This window comes from Bufo bufo, chromosome 3 (assembly GCF_905171765.1).
Source record: "Bufo bufo chromosome 3, aBufBuf1.1, whole genome shotgun sequence".
NCBI classification, from domain to species: Eukaryota; Metazoa; Chordata; class Amphibia; order Anura; family Bufonidae; genus Bufo; species Bufo bufo.
The window spans coordinates 548,461,237-548,484,909 of NC_053391.1; the positions used below are offsets into that span (position 1 = coordinate 548,461,237).

Below are 23,673 nucleotides of genomic sequence, written 5' to 3' on the forward strand. Positions count from 1 at the left end.
TCTGCTGTGGGCACTGCAATGTGGAAACATTACAGGGGTTGTCGGAGAGTATAAAGGGAAACTGTCACCTGTAATTTCTGGAAACGTTGTTTGAATCCTGAGCAGATCCCTCATTTTAAAGAAGATTAACGTCTGCTCACCCCATATGTGAATGACCTGTTTGCAGTCAGAGTTGAGGCGTTTAGGGATTCCGGGGGTAAAATGCTTCCTGTAAAGGGCATCTGTCAGCAGATTTGTACCTATGAATCTGGCTGACCTGTTGTATGCGCGCTTGGCAGCTGGAGGCTTCTGTGTTAGGGCTCATGCACACATCTGCATTTTTATGTGGGTCGGATGCGGACCCATTCATTTCAATGGGGCTGCAAAAGATGTGCTGTCCGCTTCCGTATGTCCATTCCACAGCTCCACAAAAAAATAGAACATGTTCTATTCTTGTCCACATTATGGACAAGGATAGGACTGTTCTATTAGGGACCAGCCGTTCCATTCCGCAAAATGCGAAACGCACATGGCCGGTATCCGTGTTTTGCAGATCCGCACTTTTCAGACCGCAAAACAGCCAACAGTTGTGTGCATGACCCCCTAGTCCCATGTTCATATGTTCCCACATTGCTGAGAAGTTTTAAAGAGGACCTTTCATGCGATTTTATTAAGGGAGATATATACCTGTACTTGCGGGGTACCCCCTGCTGATGCTACCACCCTGCTTGATTTTTTAAAAATATGCCTCCTACGCCCCGCTGTGCCCCGCCGGATTTCTCCCGCTCAGTTTTTTTCTCCCTGGCTGTGGCGCTCTGCACTTCGATTGGACAGCGCTACAGCCAGGCAGAAGGAGACGCCCATTGAGAAACCCTGGCGTCTCCTCCTCCCTGTTGCGATGCTCAGTATTAGCATACCGAGAGGCAGAAATCCGGCGGGGAGTAGGAGGTATATTTTAAAAAATCAAGCAGGGTGGCAGCATCAGCGGGGGGTAATGAGCATTTGCTAGGCTTATTGCTTGTATATTACAACTCAGGCCAGCAGGTGGCAGCACTGAATTGTAACATACTGATCTTTGTATATGGTAATGGCTAAAAAACTATTACTTTCTACAAATCTAATGATTGCATGTTGGGATCCACTTGGGGGCCTAAAAAAAAAAGTCAAAATAAACAATAAAAAAAAAAAATGGGCATTGCCAGGTCATTTGTAGAGTAGACATGATTTCTCTGCAACGACGCCACAAATCTGGAAGGGGCAGAAATATTTGAATCAACGGAACAGAAGGAATCAGACAGTGCTCTTCATTTAATACTAAGGTATGAGCTGACAGATTCCTTTAAACCTGTCCAGGATTGATCAGCTCCACAGAAGGATCATACTATACATGTCAATACAGGTCTATGGGGAGGGAAGGGGAAGGAGTGAGCAGGAGCCAAGGAAACGGGCACAAAGACTGCATAGTTAAATAGGACGTTTCTATCTACGCCCAAGCACTTTATTTCCACATATACAGGTCAGTACTTCTTTGTAATGTCCTCCATAAACCAGGGCTGCTTCTGAGTGAGCAAGAGACAGTTAAGAAGGAGATTCTCCTCTACTTTGTGTGTGCAGTGGATGGCAGCTAGTCTCCACCAAACATGTCTGAGAGAGCTGCAAACTAGACATTCACTAAACTGCCAGATGCAAGTTATATAATGGCCAGAAATAGTGTTATTTCTCATGTACCCACACTGTACTATTGGACAATGCAAAATTTGTTGAAATGTTAGGTACGCCTTAAAGGGGTTGTGTCATCTTGCTCTAACACTCCAGCACAGCAACTCCCTGCTACTGCTGTGGGTGGGAATCTCCTGTGTGATTGGCATAGCGGGCAGCACTGCAAATGCTGATAATAGTAGTTTTCATTAGCAGCTTCGGCAGTGTGGGACCTCTCCCGGATCGTAACAACCATCAATGGAGGGTGGCTGCTACTATCCTCCAGTTCAACACTGACCATTTAAACCTCTTCTCGCTTCCAAGTTCAATCCCTGCCTCCATCCTGCCTCTCAATAAGTTCCATCTTACCCAAGCGTGCTATATATGCCATTGCTGCCAATAATCAAGGCTTTGCCCAGCAGTTCCAGGGCTACTGCGCATGTGCTGTAGCTGTTACATAAAAGTGAATGGGGATGCAGAGAGGTGGCAGGGTAGGGAGTTACACTTACCACGCATGTGCGCGTATGCATTCTCCCAAGATCCCAGCCACCAGAATAAAAGCATTAGGAGAGCGCACTGCGCAAGCGTGGCCACTGCTTTTAGATCGCAGCGGTGGGCGTAACCCCTGGAAATGGGCACTAAACAAAGCTGGTATAAAAAGCATTATTCAGACACAACGAGGCACTTTTGAACCAGCATTCCAACGGGTATGTGCATTATTTGGACGTTATGCACCATATGAGTCCACAGTGTTTATTGTTTAGAGGGTAATACCCCTTTAAGATGCTTCATGCATTTTATTGAGGCTGCCGTCTGTAAATGTTTCTTCCAGTGTGTTATATCATTCCTCTCATGTAAATGGATACTTTCTGATTGCCAGGGGCTAGGGCATCCTCTGACAATTACAGCAGATGTTCCTAGGCAATGTGCCAGATGCATCACATATTAAGAAAGTAAGAAATGTGCATTAGCTATGCCAGAATGTGAAGTGTCCCAGTGGTACGCATAAGCTGCCGCGCTCGTATGCCAAGCACAGAATGGAGTTTACCCACAGGCCGTCTCCTGTAATTGCATATTCATCCTTAGGTAGTGCACAGGCTGGCAGCTAATAAAGATCCATGGAGTGCCAGCCGCTTGACCAAGGGGGAGGTATTTGTAGAAAAGCCGGAGAGCGTTTTTTTATTTTTTGGTTCTGCTTCAGTTTTTTATCTTTATTTATTTATTAGTAAATATATTACAAATATCATTTATATAAAAAATATTTTAAGATTACATATCTTTAAAGGCTTTATCTGGGCTACATGTATTGAAGACATGGTGGGGGTCTTGAACCCCACCGATCAGCGGCCACGGCACCAGGAATTATACAGTGAACTAAGCAGAAGGCACCTTCCACTGTGTCGTTTCCGGAGCCGACGTACTGCAGAACAGCCACTATGCAGTGATGGAGCCGGCTGCTTCCAGCTATCTGCACTGTACAGTGTCCGGCACTGGCGGCTGCCCAAAATAGTTGATCTGTGGGCGTGCCGGACCCCTACCTATCTAAAAGTAGTAACTTAGGTCATTAATATCTGTATCCCGGAGAGCCCCAAAATATTTCCTACACAAATGTTAGATTGGGGGGGAAGGGGGGTTGTTTGACCGCTCGGCTGTTTCTATTAGTGCCATCGATTTTGACTGGAGCACCAGGGCGCATGCTTAACCACAGGTCCATTCAAACTCTTGCTGTCTTATGGTTAGGAGGGAATGATGGAGCCAGATCCTCTGTCAGTGGCCTGCCTAAGGCTAGTTTCACTCTAGTGGTAAATTCTTCCGGCAGAGGAACAGCCTGTCCTAAGACATAGTATCCAGCATAGCCGGAAAAGGCCGGAGCACCACCACCATTGACTATAATAAGACACAGCAGGGATCCGGACAGTTTCCAGCATTAGTGCAAAAATCCCAGCACTAATGCCAGGAAACAGGCCGCATCCTCACTGAGTCCCATTCTAGTCAATCGACTCCGTGGAGTCAGGTAGTATCCGGCTATGCTGGAGTTCATGTCCGCCAGAACAGCCTGCCGAAAGAATTTATCACTAGTGTGAAGCTGGTCTAAAGTACCCTTCCAGGCCTGATTCACATATGGCATAAGCTGCTGTGCTTTTGGCTTTTTAAAACTGTAATAGTAAAATATGAGAATTCTTTCAGAAATCGTTTTTCTTTCTGACATTTTTGGGGCCCGGGGCGTTTTTATTTAAATTCAGAATGATGAGGATTTCCTTATATATTATTATTATTATTTTTTTTTTTTTTCTCAACTTTTTTTAATGTAACTTAAAGAGGACCTGTCACCATGAAAAGGCAGGCAGCATGTTATAGAGCAGGAGGAGCTGAGCAGATTGATATATAATAGTATGGCAAACTATTCAGTATAACTTGTTTTTCATTCATTAAAATTCCTGCTCATTCTGAGCTTTGAAGTGAAGGAGACGGTGATCGACAGCCTTCCCTCTATGACTGTATACAGAGAGCTGTCAGTCACTGATAGGACCGTCTCCTGGACTTCAGAGCCCAGAATGAGCAGAGATTTAAATGAATAAATTACAAGTTTTACTGAATCCTTATCCTTAACACTATATATGTATCTGCTCAGCTCCTCCTGTTCTATAACATGCTGCCTGCAGATTATTTTGCATTTTCATGGTGACAAGTTCCCTTGTCAAAAATATGTGGGAAAAGACACCAGGACGTAGAACCAGGACTTGCCTCTGGTCTATTGAACTGAGTGTAAATGAATATACACTGCTCAAAAAAATAAAGGGAACACAAAAATAACACATCCTAGATCTGAATTAATTAAATATTCTTCTGAAATACTTTGTTCTTTACATAGTTGAATGTGCTGACAACAAAATCACACAAAAATAAAAAAAAAATGGAAATCAAATTTTTTAACCCATGGAGGTCTGGATTTGGAGTCACACTCAAAATTAAAGTGGAAAAACACACTACAGGCTGATCCAACTTTGATGTAATGTCCTTAAAACAAGTCAAAATGAGGCTCAGTAGTGTGTGTGGCCTCCACGTGCCTGTATGACCTCCCTACAATGCCTGTGCATGCTCCTGATGAGGTGGCGGACGGTCTCCTGAGGGATCTCCTCCCAGACCTGGACTAAAGCATCTGCCAACTCCTGGACAGTCTGTGGTGCAACGTGACGTTGGTGGATAGAGCGAGACATGATGTCCCAGATGTGCTCAATTGGATTCAGGTCTGGGGAACGGGCGGGCCAGTCCATAGCATCAATGCCTTCGTCTTGCAGGAACTGCTGACACACTCCAGCCACATGAGGTCTAGCATTGTCTTGCATTGGGAGGAACCCAGGGCCAACCGCACCAGCATATGGTCTCACAAGGGGTCTGAGGATCTCATCTCGGTACCTAATGGCAGTCAGGCTACCTCTGGCGAGCACATGGAGGGCTGTGCGGCCCTCCAAAGAAATGCCACCCCACACCATTACTGACCCAATGCCAAACTGGTCATGCTGGAGGATGTTGCAGGCAGCAGAACGTTCTCCACGGAGTCTCCAGACTCTGTCACGTCTGTCACATGTGCTCAGTGTGAACCTGCTTTCATCTGTGAAGAGCACAGGGCGCCAGTGGCGAATTTGCCAATCTTGGTGTTCTCTGGCAAATGCCAAACGTCCTGCACGGTGTTGGGCTGTTAGCACAACCCCCACCCGTGGACGTCGGGCCCTCATATCACCCTCATGGAGTCTGTTTCTGACAGTTTGAGCAGACACATGCACATTTGTGGCCTGCTGGAGGTCATTTTGCAGGACTCTGGCAGTGCTCCTCCTGTTCCTCCTTGCAGAAAGGCAGAGGTAGTGGTCTTGCTGCTGGGTTGTTGCCCTCCTACGGCCTCCTCCACGTCTCCTGATGTACTGGCCTGTCTCCTGGTAGCGCCTCCATGCTCTGGACACTACGCTGACAGACATAGCAAACCTTCTTGCCACAGCTCGCATTGATGTGCCATCCTGGATAAGCTGCACTACCTGAGCCACTTGTGTGGGTTGTAGACTCCGTCTCATGCTACCACTAGAGTGAAAGCACCGCCAGCATTCAAAAGTGACCAAAACATCAGCCAGGAAGCATAGGAACTGAGAAGTGGTCTGTGGTCACCACCTGCAGAACCACTCTTTTATTGGGGGTGTCTTGCTAATTGCCTATAATTTCCACCTGTTGTCTATCCCATTTTCACAACAGCATGTGAAATTGATTGTCACTCACAGTGTTGCTTCCTAAGTGGACAGTTTGATTTCACAGAAGTGTGATTGACTTGGAGTTACATTGTGTTGTTTAAGTGTTCCCTTTATTTTTTTGAGCAGTGTAGGATTGTATTGTGATCTGCAATATGGACACCAAATGAGAGTGTTGATAAAACTGAATGATGAGGCTACTATCGTCTGTTCACTTGGATTGTTGTGTGTAGTTGCAGGTCCAGTGTTACCTCCTGGATACAGAAGGCATCAGAGTTCAGATTCATCCGAGGACAGTGATCAGGAGACGCCAGACGGCCACTGCCACCCTACGGAGAAAAATGAGCCACCACAGAGGTGAGTTTAGCAAGAGATTTGTCAGGTTTGTTCTATTGAAACTTAGGGCTCTTTCACACTTGCGTTGTCCGGATCCGGCGTGTACTCCACTTGCCGGAATTACTCTCCGGATCCGGAAAAACGCAAGTGTACTGAAAGCATTTGAAGACGGAACCGTCTTCCAAATGCGTTCAGTGTTACTATGGCACCCAGGACGCTATTAAAGTCCTGGTTGCCATAGTAGGAGCGGGGAGCGGGGGAGCGGTATACTTACCGTCCGTGCGGCTCCCGGGGCGCTCCAGAATGACGTCAGAGCGCCCCATGCGCATGGATGACGTGATCCATGCGATCACCTGATCCATGCACTTGGGGCGCCCTGACGTCACTCTGAAGCGCCCGGGGAGCCGCACGGACGGTAGGTATGCTGCTCCCCCGCTCCCCGCTACACTTTACCATGGCTGCCAGGACTTTAGCGTCCCGGCAGCCATGGTAACCACTCTGAAAAAGCTAAATGTCGGGTCCGGCAATGCGCCGAAGCGACGTTTAGCTTAAGGCCGGATCCGGATCAATGCCTTTCAATGGGCATTAATTCCGGATCCGGCCTTGCGGCAAGTGTTCCAGATTTTTGGCCGGAGCAAAAAGCGCAGCATGCTGCGGTATTTTCTCCGGCCAAAAAACGTTCCGTTCCGGAATTGAAGACATCCTGATGCATCCTGAACGGATTTCTCTCCATTCAGAATGCATTAGGATAATCCTGATCAGGATTCTTCCGGCATAGAGCCCCGACGACGGAACTCTATGCCGGAAGACAAGAACGCAAGTGTGAAAGAGCCCTTAAAGCACTTCTGTCAGCAGATTTGTACCTATGAAACTGGCTGACCTGTCGTATGTGCCCTTGGCAGCTGAAGGCATCTGTGTTAGAACCATGTTCTTATGTGGGCAATACCTAAAACATAACTTTTAATGATACATAATTATTAAAAGGCCCCACCCAGGGGCTACCTGATAACAAAAGAAGTGCTAAAACATCTGACACAGATAAACAAATAATAAATCGAGCACAAGTTAGGTATAAAGCATGTGTTCGATTAAAAGGGGGACTAGGGCTGGTTTGAAGGGTGGAAAACCGTCCCTAAGACTCTACCTTTAATAACCCCAACCCAGAGATGCAACTTGAGGGTAGAAGCCCTGTCCCCGTACCTATACCTATTGTGCCCTAATCAAAAACCCTCACTGGGGATAATGGCAAACATTCCCAAGTCCTGACTGTTTCCCTTACAATGTGCAGGAGGTTCATCAGGGGACCACAACACACATGATTAAATATACCAAAACAGATATGGAGACCCCCAATAAATATGAAGAGCAGGCACCCCTGCTTGCTATGAACTAACCACCCCTACTCTCGTGTACCGGTCAGACAGTGGCTGTGGGGACTCCAAAAATGGCGATGTAAGCAAGACTCAAGAGGAGACTTCTGGTTTAAATAGATAGGCACCTCACGTAAGTAAATCTCATTGGTTACTAATAGAATGTGGGTTTCATTTCATATAAAGCTCACCATTGGTGCCGATAGCTGAAGAGCGCTCCTCCCATATGTCCATCCAGCGTGCGCTCCACACCTCCATCAGATGTGAGGTAGTGGAACGCAGTACATATCCACGCTGGACTGGAGGACCCGCAACTTTCGGTTTCGTGATCTCATGCGTTCCACAACGTACGCAACTTCCAATTTACCTGAAACCAGATTAGACTTGCATGCGTTCCACAACGGGAGTCATTGAGATTCTGGCTTCCAACCAAGTGTGAAGATATAAAGTGGAGCTCAATGTCAAAAAGTAATTAATTAACCATCGAGGGTATGCCATTTAGGGCCAGATGTCACAGTAAGGATGTCAAGGTAAGATATAAAAAGTAATTTAACATAATATATAGTCAGGTCCATAAATATTGGGACATCGACTCAATTCTAACATTTCTGACTCTATACACCACCACAATGGATTTGAAATGAAACGAACAAGATGTGCTTTAACTGCAGACTGTCAGCTTTAATGTGAGGGTATTTACCTCCAAATCAGGTGAACGGTGCAGGAATTACAACAGTTTGCATATGTGCCTCCCACTTGTTAAGGGACCAAAAGTAATGGGACAGAATAATAATCATAAATCAAACTTTCACTTTTTAATACTTGGCTGCAAATCCTTTGCAGTCAATTACAGCCTGAAGTCTGGAACGCATAGACATCACCAGACGCTGGGTTTCATCCCTGGTGATGCTCTGCCAGGCCTCTACTGCAACTGTCTTCAGTTCCTGCTTGTTCTTGGGGCATTTTCCCTTCAGTTTTGTCTTCAGCAAGTGAAATGCATGCTCAATCGGATTCAGGTCAGGTGATTGACTTGGCCATTGCATAACATTCCACTTCTTTCCCTTAAAAAACTCTGGTTGCTTTTGCAGTATGCTTTGGGTCATTGTCCATCTGCACTGTGAAGCGCCGTCCAATGAGTTCTGAAGCATTTGGCTGAATATGAGCAGATAATATTGCCCGAAACACTTCAGAATTCATCCTGCTGCTTTTGTCAGCAGTCACATCATCAATAAATACAAGAGAACCAGTTCCATTGGCAGCCATACATGCCCACACCATGACACTACCACCACCATGCTTCACTGATGAGGTGGTATGCTTAGGATCATGAGCTGTTCCTTTCCTTCTCCATACTCTTCTCTTCCCATCACTCTGGTACTAGTTGATCTTGGTCTCATCTGTCCACAGGATGTTGTTCCAGAACTGTGAAGGCTTTTTTAGATGTCGTTTGGCAAACTCTAATCTGGCCTTCCTGTTTTTGAGTCTCACCAATGGTTTACATCTTGTGGTGAACCCTCTGTATTCACTCTGGTGAAGTCTTCTCTTGATTGTTGACTTTGACACACGTTTACCTACCTCCTGGAGAGTGTTCTTGATCTGGTCAACTGTTGTGAAGGGTGTTTTCTTCACCAGGGAAAGAATTCTTCGGTCATCCACCACAGTTTTTTTTCCGTGGTCTTCCGGGTCTTTTGGTGTTGCTGAGCTCACTGGTGCGTTTCTTCTTTTTAAGAATGTCCCAAACAGTTGTTTTGGCCACGCCTAATGTTTTTGCTATCCCTCTGATGGGTTTGTTTTTGTTTTTTCTGATGGCTTGCTTTATTGATAGTGACAGCTCTTTGGATCTCATCTTGAGAGTGGACAGCAACAGATTCCAAATGCAAATAGCACACTTGAAATGAACGCTGGACCTTTTATCTGCACATTGTAATTGGGATAATGAGGGAATAACACACACCTGGCCAGGGAACAGGTGAGAAGCAAATTGTCCCATTACTTTTGGTCCCCTAACAAGTCGGAGGCACATATACAAACTGTTGTAATTCCTACACCGTTCAACTGATTTGGATGTAAATACCGATTAGATTCCTGATTAACCGACAGCCGCAAAAATAGAGTGGCAGGTACAGAAGAGGAGGGGATCCACCCGCAGGAGGAAAATGAGCCCAAGCAAGGCGCAGGCCGCCGCAGATCGGCTCAAAGAATACGCGAGGGCCGAGAGCCAACATGGCGCCGCGACTCCATCCAACACGCGCGCCCAGGCAACTCGCGGCAGCGCGGCCCTGCAGCAAGACCTCCCCAGCGAGGAAGAGCCCGAACTCTCCCCTAAAGCGGCCCATGAACAACTGATGGCTACCATCACCATGTGTCAGACCTCCCTCACCAGCAAAATCGAAGAGGTGAAGGTGGATGTGGGCCTCCTCAGGCACGACGTGCAGCAGCTGAGAGAGAGGGCAAGACAGACTATCCGAATTGGAGGCTATTACCAGACCCTTGCAGGTCAAATTGTCGGACCTGGAAAAGAAGGTGCAACTGTGGCAGCAGAAATGTGACGATCTGGAAAACAGGTCCAGACGCAACAATGTGCGAATCCTCGGCTTTCCAGAGCGGACGGAAGGCTCAGATCCAGCGACCTTCCTGGAAAAATGGTTCAAGACCACGTTCCCAGAGGCCCCGTTTTCGGCTACATATGCCGTGGAAAGGGCGCACAGAGTGCCGGCAAGACCTCCACCGCCAGGTGCCCCTCCCAGACCCCTTCTTGCCAGACTTTTAAACTGGAAAGATAGGGATTTGTTACTAAACCTGGCCAGATCCGTACCGGACATATCCTATAACAATTTGAGGATATCACTCTTCCCCGACTTTTCAGCGGAATTACAGAAGAAGAGATCCACCTTTGTTGCTGTCAAGAGGAGGCTCCGGGAGCTAAACATCCAGTACTCAATAGCATATCCTGCTCGACTTCGGGTGATGGACGGCGGGAAATCCATATTCTTCATTGACCCGCGAGAGGCTGATGAGTGGATAGTGAGCAGACCGGGACGCTGAATCGTCTCTATTGTTTTGTCCGGACACCTGGACTTACCCTCACTTACCTGCTCCAGACCGAAATGAAGGAGGACGCCTTTCTGTTTATAGATGGACTCCGCTTCCAGACGAGAACTCTTGGTATCGTATGGGGCCTAGGGCCACTTATTCGTGACATGCGGAACAGTTAAGGGGGGGGCTTTTGTTTAGTTTTCTTGCAATGTTCTTATGCTGCATCCCCTCTTATAGTTGGTTTATGGCTGTTTAATAGTAAGAGACATCGGGACTCACCAGGCGACACCTGCACTGGGATAACACCTAAATACACCGTGCAGGTCCCCGAGTATACGGCTATGTTTGCAGCAGACCTCGAGTCTGCCCAGTATGTGTATGTAATGTTCCTAACGTTAGTTATTTTCTAGTTTGTATGTTCATCATGGTGGTACTTTAACATCTCCTGGAAACGGACGTGGAGATTCAATGGAGTGGTGGGCAGGGATGGGGGAGTCGAGATATTATTCAATGGAGAAATACGTATACAATTTATTGTGCCTGAGTTAAAATGGCGGGACTAACAGTTATGTCATGGAATGTGCGGGGACTGGGCGGACCAAGAAAAAGGATCGCTGTGTTTTCGCATGTGCGTCGGTATGCTCCACATATCTTAAAAATGAAAAACCAACACTTGTTTCCCTATACTCACTGCGTAAGCGATCCAGTATCACCTTTAGGCTGGGTTCACACTTGAGCGTTTTACAGCGCGTTCAAACGCGCTGTAAAACGCTCGACACATGAAAACCAATGCTTCCCTATGGCCCTGGTTCACACTTGAGCGTTTTACAGCGCGTTTGAACGCGCTGAAAAACGCCCTACGCTCAAACAAGTTCTTGAGCTTCTTTGGGGCGTTTTGACGCGCGTTTGTGGCCATAGGACACTGCAGTCAATCACACAAACGCGCGTCAAACGCGCGTTTACTATTGCAAAAAAAAAGCGCATAAAAACGCGCGACAAAAACGTGCGTTAAACGCGCATATCAAATACGCTCCGGTCTGAACCCAGCCTTAGCGGAACCAATCTTAAGATACATAGATCAAATTCAAAATAACAAATTATAACTCCATCACCAGTTGTAATTCAAATAATAATCAATTTTATTGATACTCACAGAGTTATAACCATTTCTGGCCTCACAGACATTAAGAAAATTTAAAAATCCTAATCAGACTGCGGGTTTATGACAATTAATGATACATTCATATAAAGTGCAAGTACAACAGTATATATGGGAAAATATAATCAGTGCATACAAGTAATGTTCTCCTATCCACATTGTGTGGTCACAGATTTAGACTTCCGATCCTGGATCCACCGGACATTAACATACATACTGCCATAGTAAGGTAACATATATCTAGCAGATAATCTAGCATACTGACCCAAAAATCTGCCACAACCCGTCAGACTGTGCCCCGACTCGCGTTTCGCAGTCAGCTTTTTCAAGGGGTAATGTTATTGCGTACCTAGCCAGGTATTTATGGCCACAAGAGTGGGCGGAGTTTAATACATTCAACCAATAAGTGATGTTCAGACAAGTGATGGGACGGGCGATGTAAGTCCTCACCTGCATAAGTTTAAATTCCTGGTTTCGTTTAATGTGGCACGCAAACCTCCGCACACCGCTGGTGCCTGCATCCGCGGTCGCAGCGATGACGTAGGACGGCCGCGCTCCTTGGAGCACAGAGCGTCCCACGTCAGAGCCCGCGGCTGCGCAGAAGGATGCGCGCACTACGGACACCATTTTGAGTAAGGGAATAGACTTCATCCGACCCTACAATGTGTCTGATCATCACCCTCACATATCGTACTTCGCAATCATTCAGGATTTGAACTCATCACACAGGAATGTATGTAAAATACAGAATTGTACTATGACAGTGATATCGCAATTCTAAAACCATCTCCCCCCTCCCAAAACCCAGAGGTATAAGATTCAATATGATAACATCTTATAATTGGGTATAATCTATTTATGTTTTCACATGGTGGTGGATGTGGGGGCTGGGCTTTGGGGTTGGGCGTTCCGCTTTATCCGGGGCGCACACCCCCGGACCCCATGAATCCCCTACATTCGCGAATATATTTATCGATGGATAATTTTCTCCTTTCTTCTGATTTGTATTTTTGTAGATTGTGATTTCGGACATAAATTATTCTATATTATGGACTGGAATGATAGTGTCAGTATGGAGCACACACATATACAATCCATGTCATGCAAGGTTGCATCATATGGATTATAGTGATGTAGGGGTATACATTTAATATAATGGGTCACCCTGTGGTGGATTCGGTCAGAATGTTATAACAACACATGCACGGCCACTTTAAATATATTGGGATAGATATAAAGAAGTAGGATCATATAATATCACAATTGATTATTATGTGAAGAATTTGTTAAAAATGTATGGATGCACTGTCACTTTAAAATGAATTGATGTAGTAAATTTCATTGTAATCCTATATATTACAATGATTTTAGATTTATTGTATTAATATAAGAGAACACTGCTATATTTGATGTCATGTATTAAGCATGGTATATTTCATCTGGGAGTTCAGCGAACAGCTTATAGATGCAGTATACTTATGTCCACCATTGTTATGGTCCTCTGGATTTTGGGAGGGGGGAGATGGTTTTAGAATTGCGATATCACTGTCATAGTACAATTCTGTATTTTACATACATTCCTGTGTGATGAGTTCAAATCCTGAATGATTGCGAAGTACGATATGTGAGGGTGATGATCAGACACATTGTAGGGTCGGATGAAGTCTATTTCCTTACTCAAAATGGTGTCCGTAGTGCGCGCATCCTTCTGCGCAGCCGCGGGCGTGCTGGCGCTGTCGGGGCTCTGACGTGGGACGCTCTGTGCTCCAAGGAGCGCGGCCGTCCTACGTCATCGCTGCGACCGCGGATGCAGGCACCAGCGGTGCGCGGAGGTTTGCGCGCCACATTAAATGAAACCGGGAATTTAAATTTATGCAGGTGAGGACTTACATCGCCCGTCCCATCACTTGTCTGAACATCACTTATTGGTTGAATGTATTAAACTCCGCCCACTCTTGTGGCCATATATACCTGGCTAGGTACGCAATATCATTACCCCTTGAAAAAGCTGACGGCGAAACGCGCGTCGGGGCACAGTCTGACGGGTTGTGGTGGATTTTTGGGTCAGTATGCTAGATTATCTGCTAGATATATGTTACCTTACTATGGCAGTATATATGTTAATGTCCGGTGGATCCAGGATCGGAAGTCTGATTCTGTGACCACACAATGTGGATAGGAGAACATTACTTGTATGCACTGATTATATTTTCCCATATATACTGTTGCACTTTATATGAATGTATCATTAATTGTCATAAACCCGCAGTCTGATTTAGGATTTTTAAATGTTCTTAATGTCTGTGAGGCCAGAAATGGTTATAACTCTGAGTATCAATAAAATTGATTATTTGAATTACAACTGGTGATGGAGTTATAATTTGTTATTTTGAATTTGATCTATGTATCTTGAGATTGGTTCCGCTCCACATATCTTAGACCTGCAGGAGACCCACTTAACATCCGAAACGGGCAACAGAATTAAGAAGCCCTGGGTGCAGTGGAGCGCCAGCACATATGGGAATTCATACTCTAGAGGAGTGACAGTTCTTGTACATAGAGGTCTGAGGGGGGAAACTCCAGAGACTTGTAGTTGATCCCGACGGACGTTATGTATTTGTGTTTGCACATATTAACTGTATCCCATGTGTAATCGTTAATGTATATAACCCCCTCCAGCCAGTGTATCAGTGTTGCAGGCTGTGGTGGGCTTTGTAGCGCAGTACCCGAATGTCAGATTACTTTGTATGGGGGACTTCAATATGTTGATGAACCCTGAATTAGTTTTCGGAGCTCAGCGGGAGATGGAGTGGGGGTCTCTTCAACCTCAGTGCTTTTGAAGGTGGCCACCGAGATGGGTTGGTTGGATTTATGGAGGGAAAGACATCCCCTGATGGTACAGTACTCTTGCTTTACCCCCTCTAGGGGAGCCCTATCCAGAATAGATTACCTAATGGGAAACGCACTGACCCTTACCGAGCTGGAGAGTATTGAGTACTGTCCACAGGGACCCTCTGACCACGCACCATTGCTAGCGAAGTTTTCAATGCTGGGGGAGGGAGCGAGAGGAAACAAAATGTGTATATATCCCTTCTGGCTTACCCTCATGGAGCCCAATGATCGGATCCCGGATCAAATACGTATGTTTTATGAGATCCAGGGTGACACAACAGACGAGCTGTTACTATGGGAAACGTTAAAAGCCTACCTGAGGGCATGCATTAAATCATCCATAGCATTTATCAAAAGAGAGGCCCACCGTAGAGAAGAGGAACTCCAAAACTCATGTAGAGAAGCTGAGAGTAACTTCACTAGGGATCCCACTGAACCCAACAGGTTGGAATGGCTCCTTAGGGGTAGGCAGTATATGCATTACTTACAGGAGAAGAGTGATCGCAAACTATTCTTCCTCAAGCAGCAATCCTTTGAGATGGGAGGACAGGCAGGCAAGTTACTTGCCCATATTGCCCGAAACAACGCCTCGGCGCCCCCGATTATACATATTAGAGGGACGGATGAAGGGATAATAGAGACATTGCCGGGCATCCTATCTAGATTCTAGGAATTCTACCAGGAACTGTATAGTTCAGTGGTACACTATTCTACCCAAGAGCCTGAGCCTGCCTAAGCGATGAAGATAGGGCAATGTTAGAGAGTGACTTCACATTAGAGGAAATACAGGTAGCTATGAGAGGACTCACGGCTGGAAAGGCACCCGGCCCTGACGGTATTCCGATCGAGGTGTACACCAGATACATTGACATCCTGGCCTCTAGAATAGAAAAAATGCTACAATCGGCAAAAATACAACAGAGATTGCCAGACTCTTTCTGTGATGCCACCATAGTAGTGATACTAAAACCAGATCAGGATCCCTTGGAGTGTGTGTCGTACAGACCCATCTCCCTGTTGAACCTTGACTATAAAGTGCTCACGAAAATAATTCCCAATAGATTGAATAAAGTCATAGTGTCTGTTGTACACCCGAATCAGTCCGGATTTATACCGGGGAGGTCTACTTCCACTAACATTAGGAGAGCGCAGGTGATTACGCAGGCAGGTGGAGCCCTGGACAAGCCGTGGGTCTTGTCCTCCTTAGATACGGCCAAGGCCTTCGACTCGGTGGAGTGGCCATATTTATTGGAAGTATTAAATGGCTTTGGCACAGTATTCGCCCAATGGGTACAGATGCTTTATAGGCAACCTAGGGCGAACATCCTAGTGAATGGTTCTCATTCAGGTCAGTTTAACCTCGGCAGGGGAACCAGACAGGGATGTCCCCTGTCGCCCCTCCTATTTGCACTGGCAATAGAGCACTTAGCCCTTAGACTGCGGCGGGACGAGGTCTATAGGGGAGTATCCTTAGGCGGTAGGGAGGACAGGGTCGGCTTGTATGCCGATGACCTGATACTTTTTATGGATAGGGTGGATCAGGCTGCCCAGAGCAATTGAGCTAATAGAAAGCTTTGGCCGTTTTTCCGGACTACATATAAACTGGTCCAAGTCAGCTCTGATGCCCCTTAAACCAGCGGATTGGCCCACGACATACTGTAACCTCCCAGTTGTAGACCGGTTTAAATATCTGGGTATAATAATAACCAGAGATCCTTCCTTGGCATTGAACACTGAGACCCTCATATCAACATTTGCTGGGAAATTTGCAATATGGAAATCCCTTCCCATCTCAATTATGGGACCTCTGAACCTCATAAAAATGGTTCTCCTACCTAAAGCATTGTACATACTAGAGCACGCTAGCACGACGGTCCCGCGAAGGTTCTTTGATCGCCTCCACTCCATGATATCGGCCTTTATATGGGGGAAAGCTAGAAGGAAACTGGTGCTCCAGACTCTACAAAGACCTAAACTACAGGGGAAGGCGGCGCACCCGGACCTTTTCTTATACTTCTTAGCAGGGCAGTTACGCTACCTCTCAACCTGGATATCTGGATTTTTTACAGATCCACTCGTTGTGGCCGGTGCTGGAAGATATCGGTTTGTTCCCTGGCACGACCCTCCAATTATATAAATTAGCCCATCAGGTCTGGGAAGCAGCTAAACTCAAAGCCTATAGGGACCTGCCGGATGCAATACTTTTGTGGGAGAACCCTATGTTTCAGCACCTGGAGCGACATGATGGATCGGCGCTGTGGAGGGACCATGGGGTCCTGACCCTGGGGGACTTCTATGAGGGGGGATCTTTGAGGTCCTTTTCTCAACTCCAGGACAAATTTGCGATCCCAAGACACATGTTCTTTAGGTATCTCCAAATTAGACATGCCCTTTCTGCACAGTTTGGAAGGGGTACCAGACAGATATCCAAATATCCATTGATCGGAGTGTTGTCCACACAGGGCCCCAGGGGTCTCATATCGGCTGTCTATACACACCTCATAAATGCAAAAATGGACACATCCCCACTACGTGCAGAAGACAAATGGAGGGAATGCATTCCTTCGCTCTCTGAGACAGAATGGGCCTAGGCCCTAGCAGCTCCTACAAGAGTTTATCCCTCAGTTAACAACAAGCTGGTACAGTTGCATATTCTCCACAGGAGTTACCTTACTCCTACCAGGTTATTTAAAATGGGTAAAATGGAGAGCAACAGCTGTCTCAGATGCCATCAAAACGATGCCAACTTCTGGCATTTGATCTGGGAGTGTAGATATATACAAAAATTCTGGAGGGATGTAACATCACTCCTGTCAGATTTAGTGCCTGGAACTGTCCCTCTCTGCCCCAAAATGTGTGTATTAGGAATAGTGGATGAAGAGCAGTGGTCCCACCACCATAGGATATTCCTGGAAGAGACCTTATTCCTTGCTAGGAAGTCGATAGCGCTTAGATGGATGGCCGAAAGGTTGCCCACTCTAAACCATTGGAACTGATAGTAAATCAGCTAATACCGCTGGAGAAAGTGGTATACAAACCTAGAGGATGCCCACAGAAATTTCAGAATGTGTGGGGGGAGTGGTGTGCATCCACAAACACGTTATCCACTCGAGTTACCCCACACAGGCCCCGAGTCTAATAGGAGTTATGTATGTTCCTGCTGTTCTGCGTTCTCTAAGCTTGAATCCCTGAAATGCCATGCTTACCGCTGTAAGGAAAATGCTTTATACATGATAGAAACCCTGCTGCGCACAGGGGTATACTACTATGTACCATGTCTTTTGTTATGTTTAATTTTTGATTTTAGTTTTCTGATTTTAGTGTCACGTAACATATGGCATGTACTTTGTTATCTGCACCATTATACTCCAATAAAACGAGTTAAAAAATAAATAATTTAAAGCTGACAGTCTGCAGTTAAAGCACATCTTGTTCGTTTCATTTCAAATCCATTGTGGCGGTGTATAGAGCCAGAAATGTTAGAATTGTGTCGATGTCCCAATATTTATGGACCTGACTGTATATATGTGTGTGTGTGTGTGTGTGTGTGTATATATATATGTATGTATGTATATATATATATATATATATATATATATATATAATTTTTAGTGCTCTTCTTGACTGTACCATATAAACCAGATATCGCCCCTGTACTTTATGCACCCTTATTCGATGCTCATAGATACTTACTAAACGGAAAAATAAAATAGACCTAATTATATTACAAGACACTTTTCGTGTTGATAAGAGGTTTAGTCAGCACACAGGAGGAATGGGCATCATTGAAATGAGGAGGGAAAAATTATATTGAGGCTAAATGAAACATTAAAAAGTCAGCCTCTCATTTAGACCCCTGGGTGACTGGGAACGAAATCTGTATATCCATTCCGATTCTTTTTTAAGAATCCATCTGTCCCAGTCACCTTTTCTGGGGGACTGTGGAATCAGTTCAAGTGCACTTGGGTCCCCTCCACGTAAATCATAGATGTTTTCCCCACGTAATCCAGGGGACAGGTACATTGGCAGAGGTACACAACTCCCCTGCTCTTTCAATTAATAAAGTCCCTGAAGGGGTACTTTATTTTATTCACGGAGGAGATGTTAATCTTAGTATTTTTTTATTAACTTACGTGCCGCATTTAAAGACGCCAAGGGGTTTGCGGTCTAGCCATGTACCTGGAAGTTGTGGGTGAAAGTACTGACTATGTATCAACCGATCCCTCAACCTCCTACCCCTCCTATAGGTGACACTAGGACGGGGTGTGAGAACTTCTGATAAATCAGGATCCATAAGGAGTATTGACCAATATTTCTTTAAGATATCCCTTATTCTCCTATTTTCAACATCAAACGTAGAGATGATCCTCATCAACTCTGTTCCACTTCTGGCTTTCGGCACTAATAGACTCCCTCTTTCGCACGTTTCTGCCTGTTTGAATGCTTCTATAAGGACATTTTGAGGATACCCTCTATTTTTCTTTCAAATTTCTTTTTATTAGTTCAAAACATTACAGATATGATTCATATACATATTCTCAAACATATAGCCACATATTGGCGTTACAATAACTTCTTCTTACTACTATGCATTACATATCTGTTCATAACAGCATGTTGGTGGCTTATGATACCTTAGGCGTCTTCAGGTAGACAAATAGAACATTTTATTGATAAAGAACCATAGGAAGGAAAGGTGGGGGGGGGGGAAGAGTCTTCCCTCCACTCATCTCGAACAATACTTGTTGATGGCTACTTACTCATATTGACCTTAATCTTGACCATTTAAGCACATCATTTCCCCATTCAGTTACTACCATTAGGATCTGGGTTAGCATGCCCCAGTATATTCTTCTCTCTCAACCAATCTCTTCTTCTATATGCCCCACATCTGGACATACTGATATTCTTTAGTATCATGTATTATGTGTGATGCATATAAGCCCTCCAGGGTCCCCATATTTTTTGGAATCTTTCGTGGTTCCTATCTTCCCAACTTGCTAATTCCTCTAAGCAATATAACTGATCAACTTTGTCCCACCATTGTTCCTCCGTTGGAACAGGTGGTCTCTGCCCTGTCGTTATCTTTAGGGCATCTGAGGGTCACCAGGGTTTTCTAGGTTCCCGTGTATGGGTATCTCTACCATCGAGAGGTGCCCATACGGATAGGAGTTAGGGCCAGGAGCAGGGTTTTATAGGTGGTGAACATTTTCCTTCCCTAGCGGTGAGGCCTAGTGTCTTTCCCCTTCCTTCTTGATTGTCTTTTGGTGTTCTCCCCTACTACATCCGTGACAGGCACACCTTGAGAACCCATGTGAGTGTGCGTGTATGCGTAATATATCCGTCTCTGTGAATTTCCTTCCCAGCTCCTCTGCCCACATGCTAATATATTGGGGTATCACTTTGTTCTGGGGTTTTATCCTTGACCATTAGTTTTTCAAACATTGTCTTCTCTTTATTAGCCTGTATTAGTTTATGTAGCGAGTTGCTAATTGAATGTATTTCAGTTACTGCTCTGAGAGGTTAGGAGTTCTGTTTGTATGTCAATTGAGGTGAACTCTTCTATTGTGCAGCCACCCAGGCTGCTCCATATTAGGGCGATGTCTGTTGTTCCCTGTCTGATCAGGAAGGGGGCTAAGTCCATTGGCATGCTCATAGGTGGATTACTCAGCAGGCCAAATGCCATCCTCCATCTGAGCCAGCGGACGAATTCTCGCGCCTGCGCCGTGCACGTCTGTATTCGGCGCAGGCGCAGTGAATGTCTGACCGCTGCCTGCACAGACATCTCGGTCATCGGCGCAGGCACAGTAGAGATGTCTGTGCAGGGAGCGGTCAGACATTCACTGCCCCAAATAAAGATGCGCAGGCGCGAGAATTCGTCCGCTGGCTCAGAGGGAGGATCGCATTCCAGAGGAGATGGGCGGGCTGGAGGGACGCGCTGGGCGGCATTTTGTGTGAGTAGACCGAGCCTCTAGGTGCTGAAAAGACGCCCCCATAGCACCTAGAAGCTCATTAGCATATCAATAAAAGTTCGTTTTTTAGGCAAACGGCTGCACACAAAGGTATTATAATAGCATTGTTTGGTAGAGCAGACACTAGCGGATCGCCTTTAAGCACCACAGTCCAGCTCTCTGTTCTGGAGTTAGATAGCTTTGTTCTATTTTGTTGCCCAATACTCTATATTTTGGGATTTGGATCTGGAGCCACCGTTTTAAGTGGATTGCTTTGTAATAGGCATTGGCGCCTGGAAGGCCAATACCTCCCTGTTCCTTTCTCATAGTTGGCTTATTATATACAATTCTGGGTTTCTTCCCCTTCCATAAAAAGCTAGAGAAGATCTGTCTCACCTGGGAGAAAAGGGAGCTGGGGAGGAAAATGGGGAGCATTTGCAGTGTATACATGAGTTTGGACATAACGGTATAAATTACAAGTTTTACTAAACTTTTCCTACTTAACTATACATCAGTCTGCTCAGCTTCTCCTGCTCTATAACATGGGACTTTCAGATTGCACTGCATTTTGTGGTGACAGGTCCCCTTTTAAAATATGCAAATTAACCTCTAGGAGTATCAGGGATATTGTTAGACCTAGAGGCTCCGCTCTCTCTGCAACTGCTGCGCCCTTTGCACATTATTGACAGGCCCAGGTGTGATCACATTTACACTGTCGGGCTCTGTCAGTCAAAGTACAGAGGATGCGGCAGTGGCATGGAGAGCTCAGCCTCTAATGGTTACGCCCCCGTTTCCTAGAGGCTCATATGCATATACAATAACTTAATTTTTCAATGAAGGGCACATATGAACATAGGACCAAAACGGATGCCTTCGGCTGCCAAGGGCACATGCAACAGTTCAGCCAGTTTCATAGGTACAAATCTGCTGACAGATGCCCTTTAAAGGATTAAAGGGGTTGTCCAATAATTAAAAAATCTTGCACAAGCTCTGAAATGGCTTAAAATAAAAACCAAAAAAAACATGATAAACTCGCTACATTCTCCAGCACTATTCTCTGGTTGTTTACAAAGACGTGCCAGAATACAGCACATGACCACTGCAGCCAATCACTGTCCTCAGCGCTCTACCTCTAGGGACAGTGATTGGCTGCAGCGGTCATATGCTGTGATATGGCATCCTTGCCACAATCTGAATACATTTTTCAAGCTATAGAGGAATAACTACTTACCAACATGTAAAAAGTAAATCTTGGCCCCTTGGACCACCTGGCAATACCACCAAAGCGGACTGGACCGCTCTCCTCAAACAACCACTTTGGGACACAACTTGCACAAACACCGTCCCTTTTGCGCCCTGGTTGATGGAATTGTCCCAGCAAGCATGGAAACAATTCAAGTGTTTATTGGAGATCCATATAGTGCCCCATGTGCAATAAACGAAGAACTGTTCTGAAAATGTGACCCACATTTCTCCAGGTCAGGTTTGGAGATGAAAGTTGGAATCTAGTTGGTTGCACAAGGCCTATTGACTTCTTCCTGGGCAGTAGGTGATTTTACTGTCTGAGTTCTTACAGGGATTATCTTTAATTGATAAGAACTGAATTATTATGTTTGCAGAAAACTAGAAACTCCGCAAGATGATGATGAATTTTTTGGGCCTGCCCTTCCACCAGGTTTTACAAGACCATCGGATTCTCCTGAAAGGTATATGTTGTGTTCTTACCATTTTCCTTCTTAACCACTTTACCTATATCTTAGGCTAGGTTCACAGCTGCGGTACAGTATTCTGGTAGTCTGTTCCGGCCAAAGAGACTACTGGAATTACTGTATCCGGCATAGCTGGACACCGCAGGGGCCCTCTGGGACACATTCACTATAATGGGATTGGGATCTGGTGGTGTCTGGCTATGCTGGATATGGTAATTCCAGTAGTCTGCTCCTCTCCCGCAACAGATGTGGGCGTGGCCTTAGGCTGGCCATACACATTTGATATCTCTCAGGTCGGCAGATGCTTGGGAGGTCCCCATACATAGATGGTCCTCAGGTTTGGTTGACATGTATCTAATTTAAAATGTGGGGGATTCAGTCAGCACAACCCTGTATGCCGGTGCACATCGCTATGGCGAAATACATATACAAAGAAAAAGACACAAATGCAATAGCACTCTGCAACCAGCATTCTGCCCTGCCTCTATGCTGGATGAGGCATTGGTGTACATTTTGGCCAAAGCGTAATAAGCCACTCACCACGTCAAGGTCGCCTCTATGGAGTGGTCCCTAACAGTAGTTCCTACCTGTTTATGGGCCATGACAGCCACACAGGAGAAGTAGATAGTGGGCTCAGCATGCATGTTGGTACTTGCATCCCTGGATCCGATGAAAGCTGTAATGGCACCGGACGTGGTTAAAAGCAGAGTGTGCTTGGCGTGCATGCTGCACCTGCATTCCCTGGACTTTGTGTGGCTGTCATGGCCCACAAACAGGTAGGAACTAGTGTTAGGGACCACTCCATAGAGGCGACCTTGACGTGGTGAGTGGCTTATTACGCTTTGGCCAAAATGTACACCAATGCCTCATCCAGCATAGAGGCAGGGCAGAATGCTGGTTGCTGAGTGCTATTGCATTTGTGTCTTTTTCTTTGTATATGTATCTAATTTAGTATGGCCAGCTTTAGTCCAATTTTAGTCTTTTTGGCGTTCTATTTTTTGCTATGATTTTGCAGGTACTGAAAATGAAACAATTTGGTTGATAGTTTTATTTTTGACAGTACACCTTCCAAATATATTAACTTTTACTTTACTTTAGGGCGCTAATCATAATTATCGGAAACTGTTATTCTCTGTGCCAGAGAACGTGTAGGTAAAACCTATAGATTAAGTCGCTCTGCATTTTTTACACAACAGTCGCAAAAAATTCATCCAAGTTGGATTTTCGTGCGACGCCATTGACTGTCATTACAAAAAATGTTGAAATGTAGTTGTTCCCTTTTTGGCGCCGTGTAGCCCTAGCCTAAGA

General features: G+C 45.5%; 1 protein-coding gene across 1 annotated transcript in view; it reads left to right on the top strand.

Annotated features, from left to right (window-relative positions):
- The window catches only part of GPALPP1 (GPALPP motifs containing 1), a 50,547-nt gene that overhangs the window by 1,374 nt on the left and 25,500 nt on the right, over positions 1-23,673 (top strand). The window contains exons 2-3 of the mRNA XM_040425431.1: positions 6,146-6,269; positions 22,276-22,362. Of these exons, the coding sequence (XP_040281365.1) occupies positions 6,146-6,269; positions 22,276-22,362 (211 nt within the window). The remainder of the gene's footprint in view (positions 1-6,145; positions 6,270-22,275; positions 22,363-23,673) is intronic.